This window comes from Lichenostomus cassidix, chromosome 1 (assembly GCF_008360975.1).
Source record: "Lichenostomus cassidix isolate B80296 chromosome 1, HeHo_3.0, whole genome shotgun sequence".
Taxonomy (NCBI): domain Eukaryota; kingdom Metazoa; phylum Chordata; class Aves; order Passeriformes; family Meliphagidae; genus Lichenostomus; species Lichenostomus cassidix.
The window spans coordinates 94,988,409-95,015,871 of NC_139479.1; the positions used below are offsets into that span (position 1 = coordinate 94,988,409).

The following is a 27,463-nucleotide window of genomic DNA, read 5'->3' on the forward strand; positions in this document are numbered from 1 at the left end:
AAGTCAGTATCTAAAGGTGCGTCAAAAGATGAAAAACTCATTTTGCCATTTTCCACAATTTCAAGGCATTAATCACCTCACAAAGATATGGTTCTAAGTGGTTTTATAAACCTAGCAATTGTATCATCTGAAACTTTCCTCCAAAATTAGAGTCAGATTTTTATCCACATCTACCACTCCTTGCTAACTCATCTACATTATCCTCCTGTTTTCCAACTACTATTTTAACTGTACATTAAGCAGTGCAAAGATGGGTTTAACTTTAGTTTATGTATTTGGCAAAGATATTCCACAGAGTTTCTAAAAACAGACTTTTCATTACCTGGAAGGGACTGTGCGGAGATTTCTTGAACTTCTGGTGTTTTGGATTCAGCGGGCCATATTCCAGTTTCATTCTTAGCTAAGAGGACGGACATTAGAGAGTAATTACAAAGATATATCTGCTCTCTGCTACCACAGATTTATTTCTGTCCCACTTCAGTTTGACAAAGTAAGCCAACACAGATAAATGTGGAAAGCTGAGTACCTTTAGGACCCAAAGAACTTTCACTGCCAAGTCAGTACAAGCATCCAGTTAGTTTTGTTAAACACACACATTTTTAGTTTTGGTTTACGCATTAAAACATAATGTAAAAATAAAATGTACACCAATGATTTAATGACTTGTGAATCATTATTTTCACAGAGCAAAATGGCTTTCAGTGATTTTCATTTGTCTGGCATTTCTTCTTACCCAGTTTTTTCCTGGATGCTTGAGGTATGTCATCTATTGTCAGGAGAGGAGGAAGTTTCTGCTGACTTTCATTGAGACCTGGAACAATAAGGTGCACTACAGAGAAAAAGGTGTGCCATTAATTCCAGAGGAGATGAAAGACCACAGTCTGCCTTCCAAGATATGTGAGCAACTACTAGTGAACCACTGGGAGTTTAGTCTGAGTATCTGGGAAATCAGTCTGTTCTATCCAGTAATTATCACTCCCATTGGTGCTATTCCCTCTTTATACCACTTCTTCTATTACCACTATTTCAGTATTTATCAGAGTTGGAAATCATTCAATACTGGAACACACAATCCTGGAATACTGCAGCATCACAGATACTGTGACATTCTGTCTGGTGGGCCAAGTAGGCTCAACACCAAACTGGGTTAGTATGTGTGTGTTTGATTCACATCAATACATTGAAACTCACACCAAGAAAACTTAAGCCAAAATTATGCAGGTATAGAAAATATTTCCATATATAAAGGACTAAACACCACACTAAATCCAGGAATAAACTGGTTTCAGGGTGCATGGTGCAGTAAGCCTTTCATGGCTAATTCAGGCAGACCAGCAGTTCACCACACTGAGCACTATATGACAGACTATTTCCTGTTTCTATGTTATAAGACAATATTGTGTATTCTTATAGGTCAAACAAGAACATAAAGCATGAAACTGAATGGCTTGGAGGGAAACACCTATGGCCTGAGATTAATATCAAATTCTATTTGCAAGTTCACTATAGTCTAATATATCAGGTGTGTGAGTGTAGATGGGATGTTACCGTGCTACCTTAAATGCCCAGTAAGAACAAAACCTCATCTCAACAAGATCTTTGCCATAGAACTTCACTTGAAATATGAAAGAAGTCCTTGGCTTAACCAGTGACAGTGTCTTCATTTAAATACAATGACAATAAAATTATTCTATTTCACTTAAGCGACAACATTATTGAAACATCTGTACCACCATAAAATGTAACAAGTACTATCTGAACCAGCTGCAAAATACCCTTTGACATGCAAGGAAAAAACTATTAAGATCAAGAAAATTAAATTTGCACAATTCTAAGTTTCAACCAGGGTTAATAAAAATTACACAGATGTCTTCTAGTCACCTAATATTGCTCCTGGGAGAGAAGAACTATCTGGTACTTTTGTCTGCGTCCGATTTTGAATAACTGTGGAGACAACACAGGGATATTAGAAGTTAACTTTAAAAAACTCAAAATAAGAAATAAAAGCATACCTAGAACAAGCCTCAGCATTCTAAAAACCTTTCCTCAATATTTGCAGATGAGAACACCATTCTAATATTTTCTGCATTTACATTCAGTTTAAGAGACTGCAAACAGTGTTTCCTTTACATCGTCTCTTAATTGTGCATCTCTTTCCCCTGGCATATCAGTTTGGGTGAAAATGACAGTCTATGCCTACATTGTTATGGGGCCAGCTGCAGGCCATCCCATTACCCTGACACTCATTTCCATCTCAAATAACTCTTGCAGAATATAAGAATAAATTTTTAAAAAATACACAAACTTACTTTGTTTGATTATTGTGACAGGGACCAACTTCTTATTATCACTAAATATAATCTGAAAAAAAAAGAAAAAAAGAGAAATGAAGTGCCTTGGGATAACTGCCATAATTGCAATTGAACTGAATAATAAAAATAGAGGGTTCTAATCCAATATCACGCCTGTCCCAAGTTAACACTGGATATGGCTCTGGCCCTGGTCCCTGATGGTTACACTATTGCTTCAGTTCCCACAGGCTAGCAGGGTAATATTGCATTTTGATCTCCTTCTTTCAGCTTGAGATGTTTTGCTTCATAAAAACACAGTATCTGAGACCTTAGGAAACCCCAATCCTTTTTTCTCTAAGGAATCTCTAGAGCACTCACTGGGGACTAGTCCAGAATGCTAAAAAAAGCTGATTATTAACTACAGCAAAACATCTAAACATGCAATTACAGTTTGGTCTCAGGATACAAATATATTCCTAGGAATACTTTATTTAGAAAATAAACTATTCCAGAACCAGGTGCACATTTGTAAATGATCAGCACTCTTGGGTGCATAGCCTGATTAAAGTAGATTAGCTCAGAGTAATTTTATTTAGTGGAATTGTTTCCAAAGCACAAGTGGTCAGCCACCCACGTGCTTCTGACAGTTTTATGCTAAATACTTGGACTTTTCTGCTGTTCACTTCTCTTTGACCCAGATTACTCCTTTCCTAAATGCAAATATTCAATTATATTGATACCACAAAAAAAGTATGAACGAACCACTCATTTATTAAAAGAAGGAAAACAGTTGATACCAAAGATAAGTATTATGAAAAAATTCTGAAAGCTTAATAATATGCTCAAGTGATGAGAGAAGGTAGAATGTAATGTTAGCAATATAAAAATGCTAAATATATTAAAAGGGGATTCTTTTTAGTTATATCTGAGCTAAAAGAAAGAAAATAACTCTGACAATCACCTTCCATGCTATATATACATTCTGCTCAAATCAGAATCAGATAATGTTAATTTTGCACTTTATGATGTCTGATCTATTTCACGTGTAAGAACACTTGCATGAAAAGTCAGCATTTGATAACAAAGTGCTAATCATTTACCTAAGGATAGCTGTATTTGTTCTATTCTATATACTTCTGAAAAGCTTTAAAAACAATTGTTGGGTACACATTAACACATACCAAAGTTTAAGAAACTGGAACAAGGCCAATCTCCACTAGTAAAATGGACCTTTCCTTAGGGAAATGGATGGAGCCTACTTACTCTAGGAAAGCCATTACTGTCTGCTACCTAATAACAGTTTTGTGTTGGCATGAACATGGTCTTAAATTAAGTAGAGGTTTCAATCATTGATATTATATGAGGATAGAAATCATCTTCCTTCTTTACTTTTCCTTTATTGTTAACAAGTTTTGCATTTCTATTTTGTCTTCTAGTGAAAAATTTGTGCTGCAGATGATCTGGTTTTGAAGTAGCCCTGCTATTCATGTGACTAACAAATGGGATGGAATGCATCTATTAGAAGAAGGTATTCATTTTACTGTATTTCTGATCAGAAGCCTTACAATCAAATAAACATCTCTGAAATTGCAGTGAGCACTTGAGTACCTCTACTGCAGAACTTCTAATCATAATTATTATCAGCCTTTCTACTAGTAAAATGTTGTTATTTTGACATGAGCATCCTTTCTTTTTTGAATAATAATGGATGGCTACAATGATAGAAATATGAAAAATGCCAAATAAATTTAAATACATTAAAAATTTAGTTTTTCACTCAAGAATGAACAATTGACATGAAATCCATTTTCCCCAGCTGCTATAATTTGATTGCTCACCGGCACAAATCTGTACATGCTGCACTTAAAATCTACCTATGTTTTCAAAGCTTTATTTTCAGTTTCCAAAAAGTGACTACTACAGATATTCCTATGTCTAGTAAAATTTACTACTTGGACAAACTATTTTGGAAACATCAGTCCATCATCTGTAGGAATGGCACTATGAATCATATTTCTCAGACAGAGAATATAAAGCATAGAGGCATTAGGAATATTAGTTATTAAAACAATTGTTGCCATCATGAAAGAAGATGGCAAATGAGATATTCCTTATTTTCAGAGGAAAATTAGAGACGTAAATTATACCATAAGTCAGGCATCTTAACTTCTGACCATATACATAGAGTATATTGTTCAAAGGACTACAATGTTCTCAAATGTTCTGTGAAACTGTACATGGCAATATTACTTTAAGAGACCCTTGTTTTTTCTTTCTCTATTATCTTCTGATACTTCAAAAAGCCAGGACTAACTGGCATACACATAAGAGACTCCTCAAGCCTCAATCCATGGTCAACCTGGTTTGAATAAGTTTTGGAAGAGCTGGAAGGTTTTCTTCTAAAAATGGTGGAAGTTAAGAGTCTTTTTTGGCTGGAAAAATCAGGGAGGACCCCACCTCTCTGGCTGACATTATGAAACCAGGGGAACCTAGCAAGACAGAAGAGGAAATAAATTTCTACTGAATACTTTCTGCCCTACCACCACCCATTGTTTCTGAAGGGAAAACGAATGACCATCCCTAGGGCTCTCCTTTTCTTCCATTCTCTCATTAGTTGCTGCTCATACAGCCCCAGGAGCTTAGACAAACTTAAAGGGTGAAACTGCCAAAAGAAACACAAGCTGATATGTGACTGAAGTTGAAAGGGCAGAATGACTAGATGGGCTGGTAATGTTACTTTAATAAACAGCCTTTAAAAATGTCCTTACAGAGAAGAGTTAGGATGATGCTGATATGAGTCAGTTGTGTCTTTGGAGCAGAATAAAGCACAAACAAACTTGGCCTAAATAACGTTCTTTCTGGCTTTGCATCGATGATCTGATCGTGCCATGAAACATACCCCACCTAGTGCTGTGGAAACTGAAGGAACCATGTAAACTATCTGCATTTTGGCTTTTTGCACCACTAAAGTGAGAATGATAAGAGGATTTTCAGAGTAATCTGTGGAATGGTTTCATGACATTTCTGTGGAGGATGATAAAGCAGTATTTCTCTGGAGCTAAGCCCTGTGAAGCTCACTAAAACGACTAGATGTTGGCTCTAGTCCTCCTTTCAGACTTGAGCTGTGCAAATATTTGGAAAACTGTTTTAGCTCACTTTCTCAGGACTTGTCCTGCATAAATAGAATCTGTACTTCCACAGAAGCAGCATAACAGTCAGTGTTCTGGCACACAGGGTTTGCTAAGAGGAACAAAGGAACTCAGCTTGTAATCCATATCCTAGAACAAATTATCTGATCTTGAGCTGTCCTGTGTAACTTTAGAGACACTTATGGGACCAAGGGGAAGAACACTAAAGTTGACTTCATCAACATAATGAGATGAGCACTCTCCTAAATATCAAACCAACTGGATTCATATTACTCACAAATAAAACGTTTTTCTTGAATGTGCAACAAAATTATATTTCCAATAACTTAAGCATTGTACTGCTCTAACTCTATATGTAATGCAATAATTGAAGTATTACTGCCCTAAATGAATGGAAATGACCTCGAATTGCACTAAGGAGGTTTAGATCAGATATTAGGAAAATTCATTTCCACAGAAAGGAGTATCAAGCATTGGATATGACTGCCCAGGGAAGTGGTGGAGTCATCATGCCTGGAAGTGTTAAAAATGTGTGGACATGGTACTTGAGGACATGATTTGATGATAAACAGAGTGGTGGTACTGGGTTAGCAGATGGACTTGAGGATCTTAAAGGTCTTTTCCAACCCTAAGGATTCTATGATTCTATGCATAGCTAATTATTCCTAGAAGAAAATGCATTTAATGAATTTTTGTTTGATTCCTGAAGGAATTTCAGGTCTGATGGTTACAGACCATTTATCATGTTCTGACCTATGAAAAACAAACAATGAGAAACTATACATTACCGTTTCCTACCATGAAAACAGTTGGAAAATCTGGGACAGAATTGTGAAGAATGGGTTATTCTCTTGTAATAATTAACATTCATGGATTAAACCTTTAAAATCTCTGAAGTAAGAAGGATTTCTACAACTTTTCTTGAGAAGTTATCTCATAGTCTACCTCAGGATTGAACTTAAAATCAAAAGCAGAACAAAAAAATAAACTCCAGAAGAATAGATGCTGAAACTTGCACTTGGATGAAAAATTAAGAAAAGAATATGAAGAAACCAATTAAATCTCATAGTAGAACAGGTAATGCTCAAAAATGATGACTAAAATGTCATTTTTCTCTATATTAAAACTAACTTACTAGCTGGTTCAATCTAGAGAGCTTTTATTTCTACTTCAGCTCTTGGAAGAAAAAATATCTGTGTATGTGGATCCATGAACAAATGAAACGCATCCATGCTTTTTTGAGAGTGTGTATGGAATAAGTCAGGTGAGGAAAAAATATCTTTATTTTTAAAAATCATCAAATTTTTTGATGAAATGGTAAAAATTCTACTATGAGCCATGCAAGGATTTAATGGAAAACCTAGCAAGCTTGATTAAATTGCCCTTTCCAGCTTCCTCTGGTTCTGCAAACACTTGCTTCACATATGGAAACACTCAGTGATGGAATGACTCATTCAGAAGACCTGAGTATATACAAAATTACTCTACAGAATCACATCACCAAGTTATCCCAAAATTCAATGATCACAACAAATACCACAGGTTAACAAACCTGACTGCTGAAAAGGAATAAGCAAATTTTAAGTTTAGAATCCACACATGGAAACCATCAGCTTTATCATTGTTAGGCTAGAATAAGTGTATGAAATCATCTCAGTTACAGTTATCAATTATTTTGTCAATTCATGCATTTAAACAATTTTCCATACAGTGGATTTAACAGATTGTTTTCTATATTGGCAATTTGTGGCCTTGGCAATTCTTCCTCACTTTGGTGTAACAGATAATAAATTGATCATATGAAACACAAATCAGGTATAAAAAAAAGAGGCTGTTTTGCATACCTGTGTTTGGGAGTTGGGTACCAATTTGTACATGTTCTGGAGTTGTCCATTTACTTTTTTACCTGTTTTGACAGAAAGTTAAATAAATACGCAGAATTAATTAATTAATTAATTGTTTTGTCTAAAGCAAAGCAAACCAAATTTATTCACCTTTTTCAACATCCAGGAAAATTTAGGAGGCTTAATTAAAAGCTTGTATAAAAACACAAAATGGAAAAGGTTTTGTCCTGTGACTCCAGATCCATTAATACATCTACAAGGCCTTTTCTCCACATTTTGACAGAAAGGAAATTAAATGTATTCTTCTTGTTTTGTTTATGGTTTTGTTTATCTCAATGTATGAACAAAGTAACCTGCAGATTTAAACTGCGTAATTTTTTTCTTAGGTTTTCCATCTTCATTTTTTAGTATTAGAAGTTTCTTTTGACACAGCTGTTAAGCAAGTCAAGAAACAGTTCTGTTCAGCATCTACTCTATTTGAGCAGGATGCTTCAAACTTTCTCTGTATCTTCCACCTTTACACTTTTCTGCTGCCTTTGCAATGAGAGTTGTGCAAACAAGAGTCATGCTACGTTACCCTATTTTTTCACAGTTTCATCCAAAACAGATGGGAAATAGAAAAAAGAGTTCAGCTCTAAAGAAGTATCAATAGAGATACATTTAAGTTGGAAAAAAATCTTTCAAAGTGCTCAACACTTCCAAAGAACCAAACTTACTATTGCCTAAATTCAAGGGAAAACTGACAGAAGTCTCACACTGACTTCATGAGAAAATCATGGTCAGATGGTCAGAAGTAAGCTACTTTCATCTCTTCTGAAAAAAGTCAATTAAATAAATGCTGAACATTTGCCATGACTTTCATGTGTTCTCAAATCATGAATTGAAAACAGATTCTCCTCCCAGCCCCTCCCAACATGTTTAGTATATAACGAAAATTTGGCCAGTGGATCCAACAAATCTAGGAACATGCAAAAGAACTTTCTGTTTCTAGTAGTTAATATATTCCTCAGTGAGAAAAAGAACATTTACAGTGAAGGATGTTTGGTTTAGGTTGAGATGCTTCTCTTATATGAGAAGAACTTGAGTTGGTACAAGACAGGAAATTAGAACAGAACAGAAGTGTCTGTTTGTGTCAATTGATAAACTATATAGGCATCTGCTTATACATTTATTATAAATATACACTCTCTGTACTGATTAGTTGGATGATGATTGATAGGTTAGTTGATTAGTTGATCATCTTATTATTCACGGCCCAAAGAAAAAGCTTAGAATCCAGCCAGAAGTATAAATATACATATTCAACACTGGATGTGTATCTGAACTAAACACTGTTAGAGTTCTACCCACATGCAGCAGAACCTCTATTTGCAACGACAAGAGAACAGCTTTCAGAAGAGTAAGTGGCAGTTTTTAAAACACAAAATATTTCTAGTTTCAGCAATTCCTAAAAGGATTTGCTAGGGAAGTAATGGATGGCATTTAAACTATAGAAACCTGAACAGTATCCTACTCTAGGTAATATAATAAGAGAAGAAAAAAACTGTCAAAATCAGCAGCTGTTTGATTAACTATCGTCAAATACTCACTAGAGAGGACTGTCTTATGATTCAAAGTCTTGCTCCAAATACTATCCTCTGCGTTGTCTTTAACTCCAAATTCATACTGTGTATTTGGCTTCAGATTGTCAATCACTGTCTCTGTAGCTGGACAGAGCTGGAAAACCCATTTCTTGTCTTTACCTTTTTCTCTGTAGCGAACTGTATAGAACCTGCTTGGGGAAAAAAACCATAGATCTACACAAAGGAACCCACTATAAGAATTTTCATTATGAAGAAATAATAATAATAATAATTATTATTATTATTATTAATGTTCCATTGCACTTGTTCCTTCTGGCTCTTTATGGCCATCAAATATCAGAAAAGCCAGTCCATATTCCACATATATGCACCCATCATACAGACTCTGCATTAGGAGTATTATACAAAGAGTAAAAGGACAGTCTCCTTATTCACAAACACCTGCTTGGGAGGTTCTAACCACAAAGTATAAATTCATTTTCCAAGCAGTTCCTGTGGTTCTGACATATGACCTAACTAGTCAATTGAAGCATGAGTCTGCTAGTCAAGAAGCCTCAACAGATTTCTCAAAATCTTCTATATTCATCCAGTGAAAGGTGTTCCCATTAAAATTAGTCCGAAAACATTCTCCAGGGAAGACCAGTAATAGCCATTGTTTGCATAATACATTCCTCATTCAGAAGTTGCAATATGTATTGCCCACACTTCAAACAAAAAAACCGAAGAAATTAATTTCAGCAGTTTAATGCAAGAATGTGATGAATGCTAACAGATTATGAAATTAAGAAACATTTCTACAGAAATTGCCCAATTCTGTCAAGGAGCACCACCCTGAAAAACCATGACTGCAATGTTAACCAATCAAAAACAAGGCTGTGGAAATGGTGAGAGCTTCAGCACAAGACCTGCCCTACTGACTACAGTCTCATTTTCAATTTATGTGCTGAATCACTACCAGAGTGGAACGGAGGCTTCTGCTTTTGTAAAAGCAAATCTCAGAGAGATTTGACAACTTTTAAATCCAAGTATTACTGAAAATTATTACACAAAACATGAATAACTCATATCCACTGTCCATATCTATCTCACATTTACATAATCTGAAAAGGGACTAATTCAGTCCAATTGTATTTTGCTCACTTGAATAGAGCAACTTAAAGCTTGCAAATTAAATTTGTGAGATTACAGGTGTTATACAGACAAATATATAGAGACAAAGGAAGAGAACTTAAAAGAAAAAAAAAGGAACCCAAAAATGTTCTTAAACAACTGAAAAGGTTTCAAAAATCCAGACTAAAATTAGTTTGTGGACCAAATCTAATACAGTGAATGCATAAAACTGCTTTTGCCAAAGTTACAGAGGAGCACTTTCAGAGTACAGTTTACATGAAATGTGACTCTTGAGTACACAGAAATTCCTACTTCATTATTATAACGCAACCTAAGACAAGGCAAATGTCACTCATGGAAAACATTTCCATACATAATTGTTCATTTTGTTTATATATTTTATCTCATAACTGTCAAATTTGTTTTCTTGGCACCAGAAATATAGGATCTCCTGATTTAGTTGCTACAATTCAACTCATTGAGGTACTTCATACTTGGGTTACCATACTTGGGTAACCCATACCTGGGTTACAACATCAATATTTATGTTGGCTCACATAACTTCATTAACTGTACTACTTTATGTCCAAAACAAGCAAGAGGCTAACCTAAAACTTGAAAAGAAAAAAAAAAAAAAGGGAAAGAAAAAAAAGACAAGTAGTGAATATCCTCTCTTATCTATTCCAGGACTACCAAGAAATAATCTGCCTCTACTTCTGTGGGCTGTGATCAATTCAAATTTCATATGTCAAATAATAGACCTAGTTATCAGTTAAACTGACAAAGAAGATTTTAAACAATCAATTACTGGCAACACTAAAAGAAAGAAAATTCCTTCTTCACCCGCTTGATCCATTTGTATGTAGTCACACAGACGTTAACCAACAGAAAAAGCTTACTTGAACTCCCTGTCACTGTCTTGCAAAGGATGTGACATTGATAAACAAGTTCAATCTTCAACCCAAGTGCATCTTACCAGACTCCATACAGTCTTTAGGTAAGGAATTGAAATAAGTATAGACAGATCTACGATCAAAGTGTGAATCTAAATGGAAATAGTCACTTTCTTCCCAGCTTGCCTCAAAGAGGTATTTTCACTTATTTTCATCTTCATCCTTACCTTTGGCTACTTGTGTTAGTCTAATGGGATAAAATAAAGTGAATGTATGTGTTGGAAAAAATAAAGAATACTGATTCAGTTCAGTTATTGAACAATTGAAAAGAACAGCTGCATCAGAAATCAGCAGAAAAAAAGCACTAAAAACTTGTTGATAATGAATAGGTGTTTATGTGGCTGTTTCCACTTGCTTCTACTGGAGAAAATGTTCTGCTTTTTAATGCTGTTTCCACACCTGCAAATTCCTTCACTCTAACATGAATTAAAATACTGAGAACACTTGCAAAACAAAAAAAAACCCCCCATCTTTCACTAAAATTCAAGACTGTCATAAAATCTGAAGATTTTCATAGTTGTGCCAAACTATGCCATTAGGAAGAGAAACATATAGCATAGAAGAAACATGCTCTCAACTCCAAGATTTTCAGGCCTATAAAAACTTCACCAAGGGTATAATTATTTCAGTGGAAACTTGCCATAGTGAGTACTGAAAACATGGACTGCGATGACAGAATTTCCTCAACCATTTCAATAAAAAGCAATAAAAAATGAAGCTCCATTTAACAATTTGCAGGTCACCATCATTTGACTCTTAAAAATATCTAAATATCTACATGTGCTTTTGGGGAAATGCAATCATTTTTTTATAGAGTAAAAATTCAGAAATGCCAGGTTTTGTCTTCAAAGAACAGCAACTCATTGTTAAACCAGACCAACAAACTGCCAGATAAAATGCAATTTCAGTGCCTGCCTGATTTCATGGTACTGATTGAATTTTGTTGTAATTTTAATTTCTCCCTTTTTCAAACATTTCTTTCATCAAAAGTACAATATGAAACAGACAACACATATAATTGAAGACATGAGAAAGCAGTAAGATCCAGTCACCACTCACATCTATCAATTCCCTTGTGGCAGTGACACACATGCCCAAAATGAGTGCAGCTGGCTGAATGGGAAACATTCAACAAAACATCTCCAGAGATTCCCCCCCAGAAAGATAGAAGGCAGGCTGAAATAGAGTGCTGTCACATTCACAGACAAGGGAAAGCTACACTACATGTTTCTCAAATAAAGCACTTCCCATTATCTCTGTGAGGTAAGAATAGGAAAAACTGATTGCACACCACAGTGCCCTAATAGCTAATATCAAATTATTACACTGTAGAACAGTCCTAGGAATCCTATTCCCACCTGTGAATACTGGTTTGATGTTTCAGCAAGGAGGTGGCAGACCCAGTTACACTTGGTGAGAACTTATTTTAGATTCTCAGTGGGTATAAAGAGCTAAGGATATTTAACTTAATTTAATATTTAGTTTTGATTAATTATTTGTTATGTTATTGGTGGGGGACATGAAAAGGGTACATTTTATCAGAACAGTGTTTACTGAATATACTTGTATTTCTATTTACAACAAATATTAATCAAAAGTTTACAGGGTTCATCTTGTTTCTTTTCCAGATAGCACTCTATAAAACACCAGAGCTCTTTTGACAAACTCCATAAAAGTTAGAACCTCCCCCTCTCCCCCCAACAGGCAATGCTTCACTCATTAGAAGATCGCTCTACAGTCCTCAGAGTGACCTGACTGGGGGTATTTTACCTAAGGAGGTAAAAGGATGATAAACTCCAATAATTAAAAAAAAAAAGGGGCCATGAGCAGGTGAGGGGTATTGTTGCACTCAGAATTAATTGTTGTAATAATGACAAAAAAAACCCAAACAAGCTCAAAACAAGGAACCAAACCCACCACAGAAGAGGAACAAAGAGCCTACATTCATCAAGAAGCCACTCTTCATATGCATTTGTGCAATATCATCGAATGTTTAGTGTCTGCATTCTTGAAACTCTGTCTACATTAATAAGCTGAATCTTTTATGATGTTTTGACTTTTCTTGCCTCCACATAAGATGTCCACAAAATGTGATGGCAGAAATAAAATAGGTAAGACCAATTTCACCATTTAAAGGCAGCAACAAGAGCACAATATTACTCCATAGGCCAACCACTGCAGTGATTGTTGTGTCTGCAAAGTCAATGTAAAACACTCTCAGCTTGATACAGAAGGTTGTTTCTATTCTGTGTTCAGCTTACATAGTTTGTTTTTTTTTTTTTAATTCTACAATGCAAGGCTGTGCTCAGCTTGGAGACAGCCTTTTCATTGCACAGGAAATCAAAACACAATGACCACTTTAAAGCAGCAGCACACAGGGTTTTGCTTTTAAAATTAAGCAAATCCCATTTAACTGCTAAAAGAAGTAAAATTCTAGGGTGGATAGGAAAAACATCCAGATTTCATTTATCAGTGTGAATGATACTGTTTTGTCAAGAATTCCAGTGCCGTTTTTCCATTTTTTAACCAAATCTCTTTTCAGCCAGATTCCCACAACATGCCAACACAGTCAAATATTCAGACACAAACAATTAGATACTGGAAATCTTATAAGGCAGATGGTTTTATGAGATTTCAAGACTAGGTCAGTTTGTATAAATATCATGGGTTTATTTGGAACCAGGTCCCAACCAAAACTCCAAACAATTTAATCATGACTATTTTAGCCACACGTAACACTAAACAAACAATTAAGCCTTGGAGATATAAGAACATTCCAGCTCTGTGATTTCGTGTTGCCAGAGACAAAAGATTATAAAGCTCATTTCTTTTTTGAACATAGAAGTGTAATCAGAATTTTTTAAAAGAGAATATTTGGGATGTTAATACTCATTTATTTATAGTTAGACGTCATTAGAAGTGCAGTGTCCATTTAATGTTAGAAAATAATAAAAGAAATGGTTTGAGCTATGATTTTTCAGACAGTGAATGTTGCGCAAATTGACACATGAAGTTGATTATATTGTTTCCTTTTTTACTGCTAAGTTTATTTTAAAGTAAAAGACACTGACATATATAAAAAAATGGAAAGAATGACACCAGTGATGGTTACCAGTTAAGATTGTAAAGCACATTCTAGTTTAGTTTTCACTTTTACATGATCACTAACATTCATTTCGTCTACTTAAAACTTTTAGTAGAATGACTGAAATGAAAAGTGAGAAGCTCTGAAGAGTGAGAGGCTGAACAGCAACAAGTAATTCCAGTTTAAACAAGCTTTTAGCATATACTCCCAGAGCAGCAACTGAAAGGCATCTGAAACTCAAGAAGTGAATTTGCTGCTGTATGTTTTCCTTTAAGAAATACTGCTAAGTTTAAAATACATTTTGTATGACACTTGCAACACAAAGTATGACTTTGTTGGCAGCTGCATAATGACAGAAATTTGTAAATAGGCACAAGGGGAGATAGGCACATATCTTTCTGAACTTAGGGTTTAAAAAATCCTACTTCTATGCGCTACATAACATAAAGACTAAGTATGGACTCTTCTCTGGTTTTCCTTTTTTGTTTTTCTTACTTCTTTTTTTAAAGCATCAGATAAAAATGAAATAAATCACAAAATCCATGCTACTTGCAAGTATGACATTAGGATATTTAAATCACAGTCAAACCAATTCAAACAACACCAGTGTGAATTTGTCCTAGATTTTAACTTAACACCTTCAGGTTTTAAATTTCTATTTTGCATTTATCTGAAAGCATGTTTGTTTTTCTACACAATCCACTCAATAAAATGTTATATTTTACGGTATCTAAAAACCCTGCTTTCATCTAACATGGAAAATAACATTTTTTGTTCCATCCTCTGACTTTTCTTCCTAAAGAACTAAAAGTCAGAGTCCACCTTTTCTGACCCCCAGCTACAGAGACATTCTAATCAAAGCAAATACAAAGAAAGAAAAATCTACAGAGTATTCTCTCTTTTTCAGACCTAGATGGACAGTAAATGTAGCCCCAGTACATTTACTTTGAGAGCTCTGTCCACTAATATTTGTTTGAACACAGATAGGCAGAGAGGAAACAAGTTTTTCCACTCTTTTGGAAATAATATAGAGAGGAACTGAACATGGCTGTGCAGCAGGATATCACAGCTTTGCCGTCCTCCCTTATCAACTACCCACACTGATGTCAGAAAACAGAGGATGCTGAGAAACGTTCCACCAACTGTGCTTTCTGATGTTATGTAGTTTTCATCCATTGCATAAAACAAATCACTTGAGTATTTTTATTTATATATATTTATTTTGTTTTTCATTCTAGCGCAAAGGGTCTGACCAGAGATAATAGTCACTTCAAGAATGCTTCAAAATTTCACTTTTCATTTTTGGTCACCAAAAATGGCAGAGAATACTTTTGCTTCAACGAGGGATTATCTTGAAGGAAATATGTAGCACCCTATTGTCTTATGCTTTAACCCCTACAGAATTAAGACAAAAGAATGGTTTGTTGAGAAAGGAAATTTTTTTCATTGGAGTTTCTTAAAAAGCACTTCATAGGCACAGAAGACCACTATGTGCCCTCAAGAAGCAAGCAGTAATTTCACTGAAGTGGTAAGATACCAATGCTCTTTGAGAACATGGCACCTCTAATTCCAAACTGCTCACAAAACCAGATTTTCTAAGGAATATCCCACTGAGGTCAAACTCACATTAGAGAAAAACTTGGCCAGAAGAATTGTGCTATTCCATGTGGTTTCTATCTTCTGACTCAGTAACACATTCAAATAACTTTTATTATGCAACATTTGTACAAAAGCCTAACATCCACATGGAGATGGTAAAATCTGAGGCCGAGAACAGTGACTCCATTTCAGGTCATACAGAGTCACAAATTAAAAATTTGGTAAGATATTTACTGACAGAACTGAGTTAGGAGGTCATGACTGCTACGTATTGCCAATGTCAAAGATTAGAGGTTAGCAATTAACAGCAATCTTGGGGATAATTAACAGTACATTGCAGCATGTCACAGTACAGAGAATATGCCAGATGAAAATGGGTCAAGTCAGGTAGACTGCCCCTGAAATAGATTAAAATGTTGGTGCATCTGTTATGTGTTTTTTAACTCTTGTACTTTTATCACAATGTTAACTTGCTAGGAATGGGCGACTTCCTTATTTTACATTATCAACAGTCATTCAAATTATTATCATAAATTAATAATTTTTCTTCTACACACTGACTAGAAATATATATGGACCTAATCTCTCTTGGAATTCTAGAGATACACACCATGGTCACACGGACAACTGTTCTTATCATTTATACAAATCACAAGGAATTTTGGTCCAACAAAGGCAAACTCAGTAAGAGCACCACTTAAGTCACTTTTTTTTTTCATTAACTTCATTGTAATGCTTGATGACAAAACAGAAATCTGTTTATAGGTATATACCCATATCTTGAAAAGATTATTTGTAACTTGATCTAAATGTTTTTAAACTATCTACTCCTGTCTGGCAATATTTCCCTAAAATGGAACACACATTAAAAGTAATTCCTGAGAGGAACACATACAGATTATATTCTAAACATAGCAAGACACTAACTGAAAAACTATGTTAAAGAGTTTGTTCAAACTTTGAGTCAGTGAATGTCTAACAAGAAAATTCAGCTACTGAGGAAAAACCACAGAATTAATGAAGGCATTTGGATCTCATTTGCCTTGAACTTCCAGGTGGATTAATCCAGTATATAGGCTTCTACTAAAGTGTTCTTCTTTCTCCCTGCACAATGGGTGCTGCGACACTACTGCTGACATAAGGATAAATTCCTTGGTAAAAATGGTGCTAAAATCACTATGTGCACAGAACACTGCACAAGCTCCTCCGTGATCAGCTCCTTTCTTCAATTACTCACAGTAGGAAAATATTTGTTTCTTTCTTGATTGAAAGAGCAAAATCTAAGGCTAAGCCAACTTTTATTTCTAACAAAAAAATCTGATCAAATTATATCTTAGGATGTTTTCTAATATTCCATAACTATTCCCTAACAAGCATTAACATTTTTTCAACAGTGTTTGAAATTCTGGTTGTTGATGAAGATCCAAATCTGTTCATGAGAAATTTCTGAAGCTTGAAAAGGATTATTCCAAAACTTTTGTAAGGGATGAAAAAGGTCATCCTGGTTATATAGGATGGGTTTTTTAACACAGTCTGTGTATGACATACAGTTTAACAGCATCAGCTAAAGTCTAATTATGAACACCAAAGTAAGCAACTGCAAGTCTAAATTAGACTCCTAGAAATTAAACTAATATTAGGGGAAAAAAATTCTGAATAATTTTTAAAAATGCATTAAAATCCAAGAAGATAACAGGTGCAAAAGAGATGTAATTGCATCCCATGGGTGCAGAAAGTTTCTTTTTGGTTTTACAAAACACTTCTGGGTAGTGGAGATTCAGGCAATGTAAATGATGGCAAAAAAAAGAAGTTCTGTCATCAAGGGAATAATACAAAGAGAACACCAAAAAGACCAAGTAGAGAAAACATCTGTATTAAAAATTTAAGTAATTACAAAGGATGAATTTTATTCATCTGCCAAGGGTTGGCTAAAATGTAATAGTGCACTTAATTGAGAAGCTCTTCTGCACTATGACTTCTCTTTTAACTGCTACTTGGTGAGTCTTCTTGAGTTTCCCACCAACTGTTCCCATCCAGCAAATGCCAAAAATACAGACATAGAAGAGACCTTATTTTACTTATAACAGAAAATTAATGAAAGCTGTGCTGTATCAATAGCAGGAAAGCTGTTTTAATAATAAGACCAAACATAGGAAACAAAACTCAAATGGTGTTAAAACAAGGCGCCATTCCCCCACCACAGCTCAACAAAAGACTTCTCTTATGCTTTTTTCAGCCAACTCTAAAGCAAAATATTTCCTGTGATTTAACAAAGTTTCAGTTGATTCAGATACAAATGAAGGTAGAGCCAAGGCCATTGGTTTAAGAACAAAGAATCTAATGTGAAATAGCAAGATTTGTAATTCACCATGTAGACGTCTGACTAAACTTACTGCCAAGTAATGATTTTCAAAGAACTAACATGAACAAACGAGAAAATTTACTTCACATTCAGAACAATTGTTTACAACATTTCAATTTCCACTGCAAAATTTAGTTTAATGGCAGCAGAGAGCTGCACTGAATTAAATCATGATAGTAATAAACCTGATACTTTTCTGTTACGTTACCTGTCGCTAGCACAGTTATTGGTTGCTGTCCAGTCATGTTGAGGATTGACTAGAATGCCCCAAGAGAGAAACACAGAGGTTGGAGTAAGAGTGCCAACTACCAGCTGCAGAGGCTTTTGTGTCTTGTTCCGACCTACATAGAAAACACATAAAGTTAATTTCTCTTGCTTGCGTTATGTAAAACAAAGTTTTAGCAGCTGGATAATAACGTAAATGAAGATCTACTTCTAAGCTTGAAGGCCAAGGTAAACAGTTCTCTAATTTTCGCGGTCACTGTTTCTAACGTATGATTTACAAAAGCAGCAGAGGTAAGTGTCCATGGTCAGTTTTTCAACCTAATGTTCCAGTTAAACCTAGTTTTTGAAAATGAACATTTGGTGGTCTAGATATGCTTAGTATAAGAATCATCTCTAGGCAGATTAAATTCAAAACTCTGGCTATCTTGGACTATATCTCAGAAGGCATGGCACAGAGTTCAGGTCATAAGGAAATCTCTCTGGATGTGACAAAAATAGTAATTTCTTGACAGGTTTCTCAGTAACACTGCAAATATATCCACAGCCAATAAGTACTTTCTGTAGAATTCTTAATCAAGAGTAAATAAAACCCACAAAAGTTCTTTTGTTTTTAACTGTAGGCAGATCTGAGTTGGTATCTGTATCTGGGGAATTTTTCTCTTTTAATTACCTACTACTATGAAATCAGCTTTTGCATGATACTTAAATACAGCTTTGCTCTGAATGAAGGAGTACAATTCTCATGTGGATAAAGACTTTCATTTAAACAAAGTTTAAAAGCTAATAGGTGGAAATTAAAAAATGATCCAGAAAAACTAGTCTGAACCTGCAGTTTATGGGCTGCTACAGGCCCAAGGAGAATCTCTGGTGTTTGAAAGAAGATTAACAAAAGGAAATTGATATATTAATTACATCACATTACATGCTTCAAAAAATCGAAAGGATCTATACCTCCTCAAAATGTACAGGTGACCAACACTTCCTGAAAATTTATAATCCACTGATCCAAAGGGTTCATTTCTCACTGTTGTGAACCTGATTGGACTAACTTTCTTCTCATGCCTTTTGAACCCTATTATCTCTTCACTTAACAAGCCCCAGAGACAGTCTGATTTGTATTTTCAACCAATACATGTATGTACATTTAGAAATGTTAACCATGTGGGTTTTTAATTTATGTTGATGATGAATATGTTGCTAGAAAACCCACATTAACAAGTAAAACACACTCCATGCTTAATTCATCCTGTGCTTAAATACACTCTATGCTTAAGACCAAATACGACATACTTTGAAATACTGTGGAAAAAATTATACTTCCAAAGGGGCAAATGTCCAATTTTTTTTTTTTTTTTTTTTATTTTCTGGACCAATTTTTACATACTTTCTCCATTCTTGAGTTTTAAAGAAAAGATTACACAAACAGCTTGGTTGTTCACTGAATTATCTGGCAAATCTGCTTCCTAGCAAAATCCCTTTCTTGATCTGTTTTGGGGGAAGCATGGAAAAGATGTGAGTTTCAAGGAAAATAAAAACCAAACTCTCATATATCTTGAAATCAAACTGATTTTTGAGAGGAATTGTATATAATTTTGATTATAAGTTTTATTATGCTATTAGCAGTTATTTATACTCTGTAAAAACAGACATTTCCTTGGTTATCATCTATGTTGATCAATAAGACTACAAAGCATAAAATCCCTCTGTATTAATTGCAGTTTGAACTACTACATCTTTCCCAGAAATGCAATCAGCCTTCATTTGTAGATTTAGAATTGCAGCAACACAGATTTTACCACATTTCTTGGTAAATTGTCCAGTTTAACTATTGCCACTACAAAAAGACTTGCCATATATCTATCTAGAATTAAACCACCAGCTGTTCTTACACCTTTGCTGTACTGAAAAGTCAATTACCTCAATCTTGTTACAGACATCAATTTCTGTAGGCTGTAGATACAAAAATTAGTAATGTCCAAATAGTGCAGTGGACATTTTTTTCTTGGTTTTTGAACTATATATTTTGCATCTGAAAGAGAAATCACTTTCTTAAATCTTTCCAGACATACTGTGTTATACCTGGCCAAGAGCAAGAAAAAAATTATCCCGAGCATTACCAGGAACGAGGGAAAAAATTCCCCAACATATAAAATCATAGAATAATTTGGGTTGGAATGGACCTTTAAAGACCATCTAGTCCAAGTCCCCTGCCATGAGAAGGGACATCTTCAACTGGATCAGGTTTCTCAGAGCCCTGTCCAACCTGACCTTGAGTGTTTCAAGGGATAGGTCATCAGTTTATTTTTTGCAACGTTACACTGCTCCTGAATGAAGTCTCCATATTTAAGTAAGGAATTATGTCTCCATATTAAAGTAAGGAATTGAGAACTAACAATATTAATGACATGATTAAGGGCATATAGAAAGGCTTTCAAAGAGATGAAAATAAAATTCAGATTTCTACTCTGCTATGTATAATGTCAGCTCAAAACTCTTTTCTTAACTTCTTGCATCAGCAAACTTAGTGTTGATACAGAGGTAGAGACAGACACACACACTCTAGCATTTTCCAGTGAGAAACAAAGAGCATAACATGATTATGGTTGAAGGAATCGCTACTTGTCATTTGGGAAGGATAACTTTAATACACAGAATAACATCTTTAAACATCAGAAATAAGTATTCTAACTTTCAATTATCATTTGTAAAAATTTTATGAGAAGAGGTACATCTTCATGTCTTGAACACCATGTGCATGACTAATTACTGACTGTCCTACATTTTACCTCCTCACCCATGGAACTTTTGCATCCCAATCAGACACCTACAGAGAAACCCAGTAAAAGGTTCTATTGTCTTTCAAATACTTCAAGAAAGAGGTGCAGTAATGTTAAAATACCTGAACAAGATTTCTTGTTATTTGAAACACGTGCTGGTCTTACTGAAACCAAATACCGCGGCTCTGCATCTGCAAATGAATAAAAAAACCAATTATTACAGATGTGCCTGCTGTTTGAGAAAGACAGTAACCTGAAATTAATAAGAAAAAGTAAAATAGCCAGTGAATGCTTGACACATTATCCAATCTTGGTGATCTTTAAAATTTTCTTTAACATTTATTGAGTTCAAAATAATAAATGTTTTGATTAAAACAATGTTGAGATGTTTATTTTAGTTTGGGGAATTCCTCTTAAGAAATAAGATTTTCCCTTATTCTTTTAACCAGATGTCAGAGATTTCTGCACTTCTTAATTATTTAAAACCAAGGTCTATTCTCACTGAACTGCAACATGAGAGAACTTATCATAGGAGATTCCAGCAAGATATCCACAGGCAGAAGTTGGCTCACCATACACTGACCAAAATTATTTTTACAACAGCTTTTAGAAAAAGGATTATTCTACATAAAATTCTTATTCTAGTTAAGATGGATTTATCTAAACCTATAGCTACAGATGAGAGCCTGATTTTCCTGCACATTTCAGTGCAACAGGCATCTTGAACTCTACTAATCAAACAGAACCACTAAAAAAATTAATTTTCTCTTACACACAGATTTCTGTAAAGAGAGAGAAATGAAAATCAGCACTGAAAAAGTCAAAAACTTGCTGTGCTACTGAAAAGGCTCTGACAGTGTGGGGAAAACCACTCTAACTTCACTGACTGTATGCATCTAAATCACTGGAAACCCATAAAGTACATAGTATGGATGTACTTTAATTGTTTAATTATTCTTTTTATAAGGGTTTCATCTGCACCCAATAACCAAGATAGGCATTGAAAACAGCTGCTCAAAGCAGTGTGGAAGAGAGAATTAGTTAAAGAAAGAGCAAGGCTGTGGCTAGCACAGACCTTTCTCATAGGAACTTTTTTCTTCCTGTGTTTTATATACAAAGATAAAGTTTGGATGTTATTAAAAACAGTTTCTCGGATGTGGACAGTTCAGGCCTGGCCAATCAGGCCTAGGGAGAAGCTTCGAACTGACCAATCCGGGTGACCTCTGAAAAATCTATATAAGTTAGAATTAAATAATAAAAGCTCTCTTTTTAATGCCACACTGAGAATCCAGGTCTTCTTTCTCTTGAGCTGCTAGCAGCTCAAGAGCGACACAAGACCAAAGTGCAAATACATCTTCCTTTACAAAAAAAAAAAAAAAAAGGTTTTTAATATTTAAAGGGGTACACAAGTCTGGGAGCTGTGTAACCAACTGGACATTTTTTGTATTGAGACTGAAAACTAGAAATAAGCAATACTTTAAAATAATTTGGTTTTCCTGTATTTTTCATCCAGTTTTATGCTCTGCATTTGTGCCCACTTGTGAGACTGTTATAACTCTCACAAAGTATTCAACAGAATTATTTTAAAGCATGACCTTAAAAGTTCATGAACTGCAAAGCCAGTCTTCAACTCTAAAAATGTATGGGTTTGTCAGTAAAATGTCCAAAGATTGTGAAAGAAATTTATTCAAATGTTTTGAAACAGTTTTTCCCTGCTCCATAAATGAAAAAATTAATTCTGGCTTAAATCTGAAATTACTTTTGTAGCAGAATAGAAATAGATTAGCTGCTAAACAAAATACAGTAATAAAAAAAGACTGTTAATGCCTCACTGCACATATCAGCTACAAAACCTGGAAGTTTTCAGGATTCATTAGTCCTAGCAGCTGTTTTTGTTCTGTAACAATTTTTTCTCTGTGGAAATATTTTGTGTTATGTGCTGTTCATTAAGCTTTATTTTGTTGGATTTAACAAATATTGCTGTAAGAAAGAATACAACATATCCCCATTTTGCAGACAATTCATGGCTCTTCTGACTGTAATACAACCTACAAAAGGAAGTATTTAGGAAAACACTCTAAACTAGATGGTGAGAGAGTGCTGTTATAGAAGAGGCAGGTTTAAATGGTACCACTGAATTTAAGACAATATTATGATCATTATAACTGAAATCAGAATATTAAATGCTTAAACAAGTCCATTCAATACCTGCAATACAACAAGAAATTTCTGTTCTGTACTTAACTAAAGATATATCTTAATTTAGAAATATGATTCCCATGATTCCTAAGCAGAACAATCCATGCTACTACATAGATGTTAATAGTAGAGCAATTGTAATTTAAGTTAAATTCGTTGGTTTGATGCACAGTGTCAAAGCATTATGCATGGACTGGAGGACACATGCCCTGAAATGCTTTTAATCTGGGCAGATATGCATTCTATATCCAATGCATCTGAAATAAAGAAATGCAGAGAGCTTTTTAAATATCATATAATGAGTCTTAATGCACTAGAAATGGGACTTCTTTCTTGGTTTTCCACTGCAATTCAACATTTCTTTTAACAAGTTCAGAAGACCGCTGAGTTTTCACACTGATTCAGTCTTCTTTCTGAGAAATATGACTATCAGTCATCATCACAACACCGAAATCACCTGATGCTACTATGACACAATTAATTTTCAGGGTGTTAAAACATTGCCTCACCCATGTATTAAACTCTATCAAGTTACAAGGAATAAATATTTCATGATAATCTGTGTTCTTTTATGATGCTTATATATTCATAATCCATTGCACAGATTCATGTCTATAAGATGCAGGAATCTCAGGGTGAGGTGAATAACACAGGAAAAGAAAACATAAATCCTGTGAAACACCAGAACTTAAATAATACCACAATTTACCTTGCACTAATTCATCTTAATGCTTAGGAGATAAATTGCTGAAATAAGAGGCAGGTAGGAAAATGTGACTGTCACTCATAGCAATATGGGGGGTTGACTGTATGTAACTATGATTTACAGAATATATCTACTATTTACATGAAAATATATTTAAGAAGGGAAGCTAATTTCAAAAATAAGATTATAACCTCAAGGAAAAACAAACCACACCACAAAGTATGGACAATCCTGTTTAGAACTGAATATTTCTTATTCTCTTTGAACTGTATTTAGTTAGCAAAGGATTGTTACATAATTAAGATCAATATTGAAATGTCTGGACACATGTGCACAAATCCAGCAGCTGCCTCCAAAAAGAATTTCAACATTAATCAGTATATAACAGAGCCATATATGATAAAGACATAAGAAATAAAACTGTCTGTCTCTCATGTGAGAGGATCCACAATCTCATAAATTAAGGATCCCCACAAAACAATGCAAGCTTTAGCAAGTTAAGTTCGAAATACATTTGCAAATGTGCTATGAAATCTTACTGGCTCCTTGATGCCTAACACATTCTTGGAGGGCTGCCACTCTAAGACTACTTGTTTAAAACTATTACTGTCTAACACCCATTATTAAAGCTAGAACAACAAATATCTTGGCTAAGATCTCCTTTCAAATCAGAAATAAAGTCCAAATAGTGACTACCCTCAATTCTTTAGCCACATGGGATAATGCCCGCATGTACTAGAGAAGTGCTCCTCAACAAATCCATGCCTAATCCTTAGTGGTGCAATTCCCCAAACATGGGCTATTATATTAATAAATAAGATTATTAAAAGGAAAGAGCTTGTATTATCCGCCTTAACAGTTTATGAAGACAACCAGAATGTAACAAAAGTACATGTCACTGACATATCAGATTAACGTAAGAGAACACTTACTTCCATGTGCCATGAGCTAGGCTATCAGTGAGCTGGCAGCAGGTAAATAACATGAGCTACAAAATGCTAGGAAATTCTGCTTTTGTTCAACCATACTGTTCAGTTCAGGGCCCAGCCAATATGCACTCGAAAGCAAAACAATGTAAGATTAAACTGACTGATGAACTTAGAATAAATTTTAAAATAGTGTTACAAATGTATCATTAAAATTCATAGACCACTGGATTCAAAAATCAAAACAAAGTATTTTTTGGCTTCAGGCTGCAATTACTTAATCTGTATTTAGGGATTTCTAAAGATTTACTCTGGGGTGTTGTTAAGGGAAAAGGTGGAGGAAGGGGAGGATGGAAAATGTTGTAGTGTAACAAGCATGGGAAAAGACAGAGAAGTGGGTCAAAGGTGCTGGCATGAGCCTTCTGCTGATCAATACACTTGTCTAGAGGAAGGGGCATCTGCTGACCTCCAGGCCCTTCCTTCCACTAGGCTCAGCTAACATTAGCAATGAGAACCTGGTTTCTGGTAAGTTAGAAGGAAGCATCATAACGCTGAATTAACGTTCACTTTCTCCGGCACCTTGAAAAGTCTGTAACTAATACATCTGCAAATTTCTGATAATTGATCAGATATAAGAAACTTCACAGTAGTATCTCTTGGCTAAGCACTGCCCTAGTACAGATCCCTGAATTACACTTTTTAAAATGGTTGATACTAGGTGGTACTAGAATCCTCTCTATAAATGCATAAACACAAAATTCACGCATTACTTGTTGGGGTTGTTATAAAGCAGGATTACCAATACATTCTCCTCTTACACTGTACAATCTCATTAAAGAAAAGAAAAAGCAAAAGCATTGCCCAACTTTGAGCTGGTTTTAGAAACTGAAAGGGAAATTAATTTTGTTCGCTCTGTTAAGTAATTGCTGTTCATTCTTACAAAACTTTCCTGTCTCCACCCAATTTCTGGGTTTCTCCAAAAATATCAACAATTTCTACGAGGCTGGCTTGCAATCTTCCTGGCCAAGTTGGAAAAGACTAACACAAATTCCTTAAGCAAATGCTCTTTCTTTACACGTCAAGAAGACTGAAAAGATTAAGATAAAGGTTTAAGTCAAGCCCAGAGCTTTTGGATTGATCTATTCACCTTTTCATTAGTCTAGCTGAATTAACATTTTGGTATCTTTTGACATTGTCTGAATAGCTTTCATGACCAATAATAATATTGTTTACTGTCATGTAAGCACATAAAGTACACGCGGCACAAAACACATCTGGTGTCCTGATCAAGAGGCATCATTCTTTAAAACAAACTTTTCTGCTGCCTTGTCGTTGTCATTTACCCTTCAGTATGATTCAGATCTACCTACTAGTGCATGAAGCTGCTGACAACTTTGTTGCTAACATGAACTCATTACAAGTTCAGGAATTCAACAGAGTCCTTTTCCCTTTCCACATGCCCTCTGCAGGCAGATCCCAATTTATTGATAATGTTATTCAAATGCTGCCTCGGTTACTATATAACTCGCAAAACAAAGGGAAAACAGATATCTCTGCAGTGAGGTGATGAATATTTTAATGATGAAATGTAGGTGAATGTCACACTTTGTACAGAGCCATATATCTGTCCTGAAAATCCTAGGAAATGTCATGTCTTTAGTTTCTTTTAAAACATACGCACCTATAGCCATGTAAACTCATAAATTAATACATCTGCTGACTTCAAGTTTCCAGTTAACAAGATCATAACAGATGTGTGACCCAGCAGAAAAGCTGACAATACATTTCATTTTAATCTACAGTGGCTTTGTTAGAAACATGGAATTTGCGGGCCTTAGAAATATACATTGTTGTGTACATTGTGTCATCTTCTACATTCCAGTTTCAACTGTAGACAATTATCCCAAACAGAATACCTGCTATGCTGTTCCCTTAACAAAACCAGGGATGCAGAGCTAAATCAGCGAAATGTGGAAATGTCTGCAGGCACTTCATTCTACCATCTAGACCCATAGCCTTTTTTAGAAAGGACAAATGAAAGAATTTTTATTGTCCCTCTGCAACACCTTGCTTTTTCTAAAATCCATAAAAAGTCTATGCTAGAGCTGAGGTTTCTGGCCGCCAGAATGAAACTTGACCATTGTTCCTAGAATTAAGAACTGTTCTGCAATTCTTCTAGTTTCTGCCAGCAACTGAATATGGTGGGGAGGAGGGAGTGTGCTAGCAATCATCTCTCTCTTCATTTCTGCCACACAAGTCACTCTAAAATAGAGCCAAAAGCACAACTGATGTTTATTGCTTTAGCTCGTGTTCCATACACATTTGGAAAGCACAGTCAAAGCTGCAGTTTAATGTGGTGTTTAATATTCATGGAATGGGAAAGATTATACACTCTCTGCTTCCAATAAACAAGCCCCCAAGGCATAAAATCTAACCCTAAATCTCTTAACTAAAAACAACAGCTCCAATAAATGTACTGGTAATTGACTCAAATAAATGTTTGCAACTTGAAGTATATGTTGCTGATAGCTTCTTTTACTCCTGTCTTTTCAAAGTTGACATTTTTTGAAGGTGGGAAATGCTTGTCTTGGTATTTATATTACATTGCACATTGCATGTTTAGTTACTGGACATTCAGAATTCACAAGCATAGA

The 27,463-nt window shown here is 35.0% G+C and overlaps 1 protein-coding gene across 26 annotated transcripts in view; it reads right to left on the reverse strand.

Moving 5' to 3' along the window:
- ABI3BP (ABI family member 3 binding protein) overlaps positions 1-27,463 on the reverse strand; it is a 140,022-nt gene that overhangs the window by 89,375 nt on the left and 23,184 nt on the right. For all 26 annotated transcript variants that reach the window (XM_085072150.1, XM_085072103.1, XM_085072099.1 and 23 more), the window contains exons 3-10: positions 21,101-21,169; positions 18,185-18,317; positions 8,874-9,055; positions 7,285-7,346; positions 2,310-2,361; positions 1,882-1,944; positions 734-829; positions 323-400 (exon numbers count right to left, since the gene is read on the reverse strand). In XM_085072150.1, coding sequence (XP_084928276.1) covers positions 323-400; positions 734-829; positions 1,882-1,944; positions 2,310-2,361; positions 7,285-7,346; positions 8,874-9,055; positions 18,185-18,317; positions 21,101-21,169 — 735 coding nt within the window. The remainder of the gene's footprint in view (positions 1-322; positions 401-733; positions 830-1,881; positions 1,945-2,309; positions 2,362-7,284; positions 7,347-8,873; positions 9,056-18,184; positions 18,318-21,100; positions 21,170-27,463) is intronic.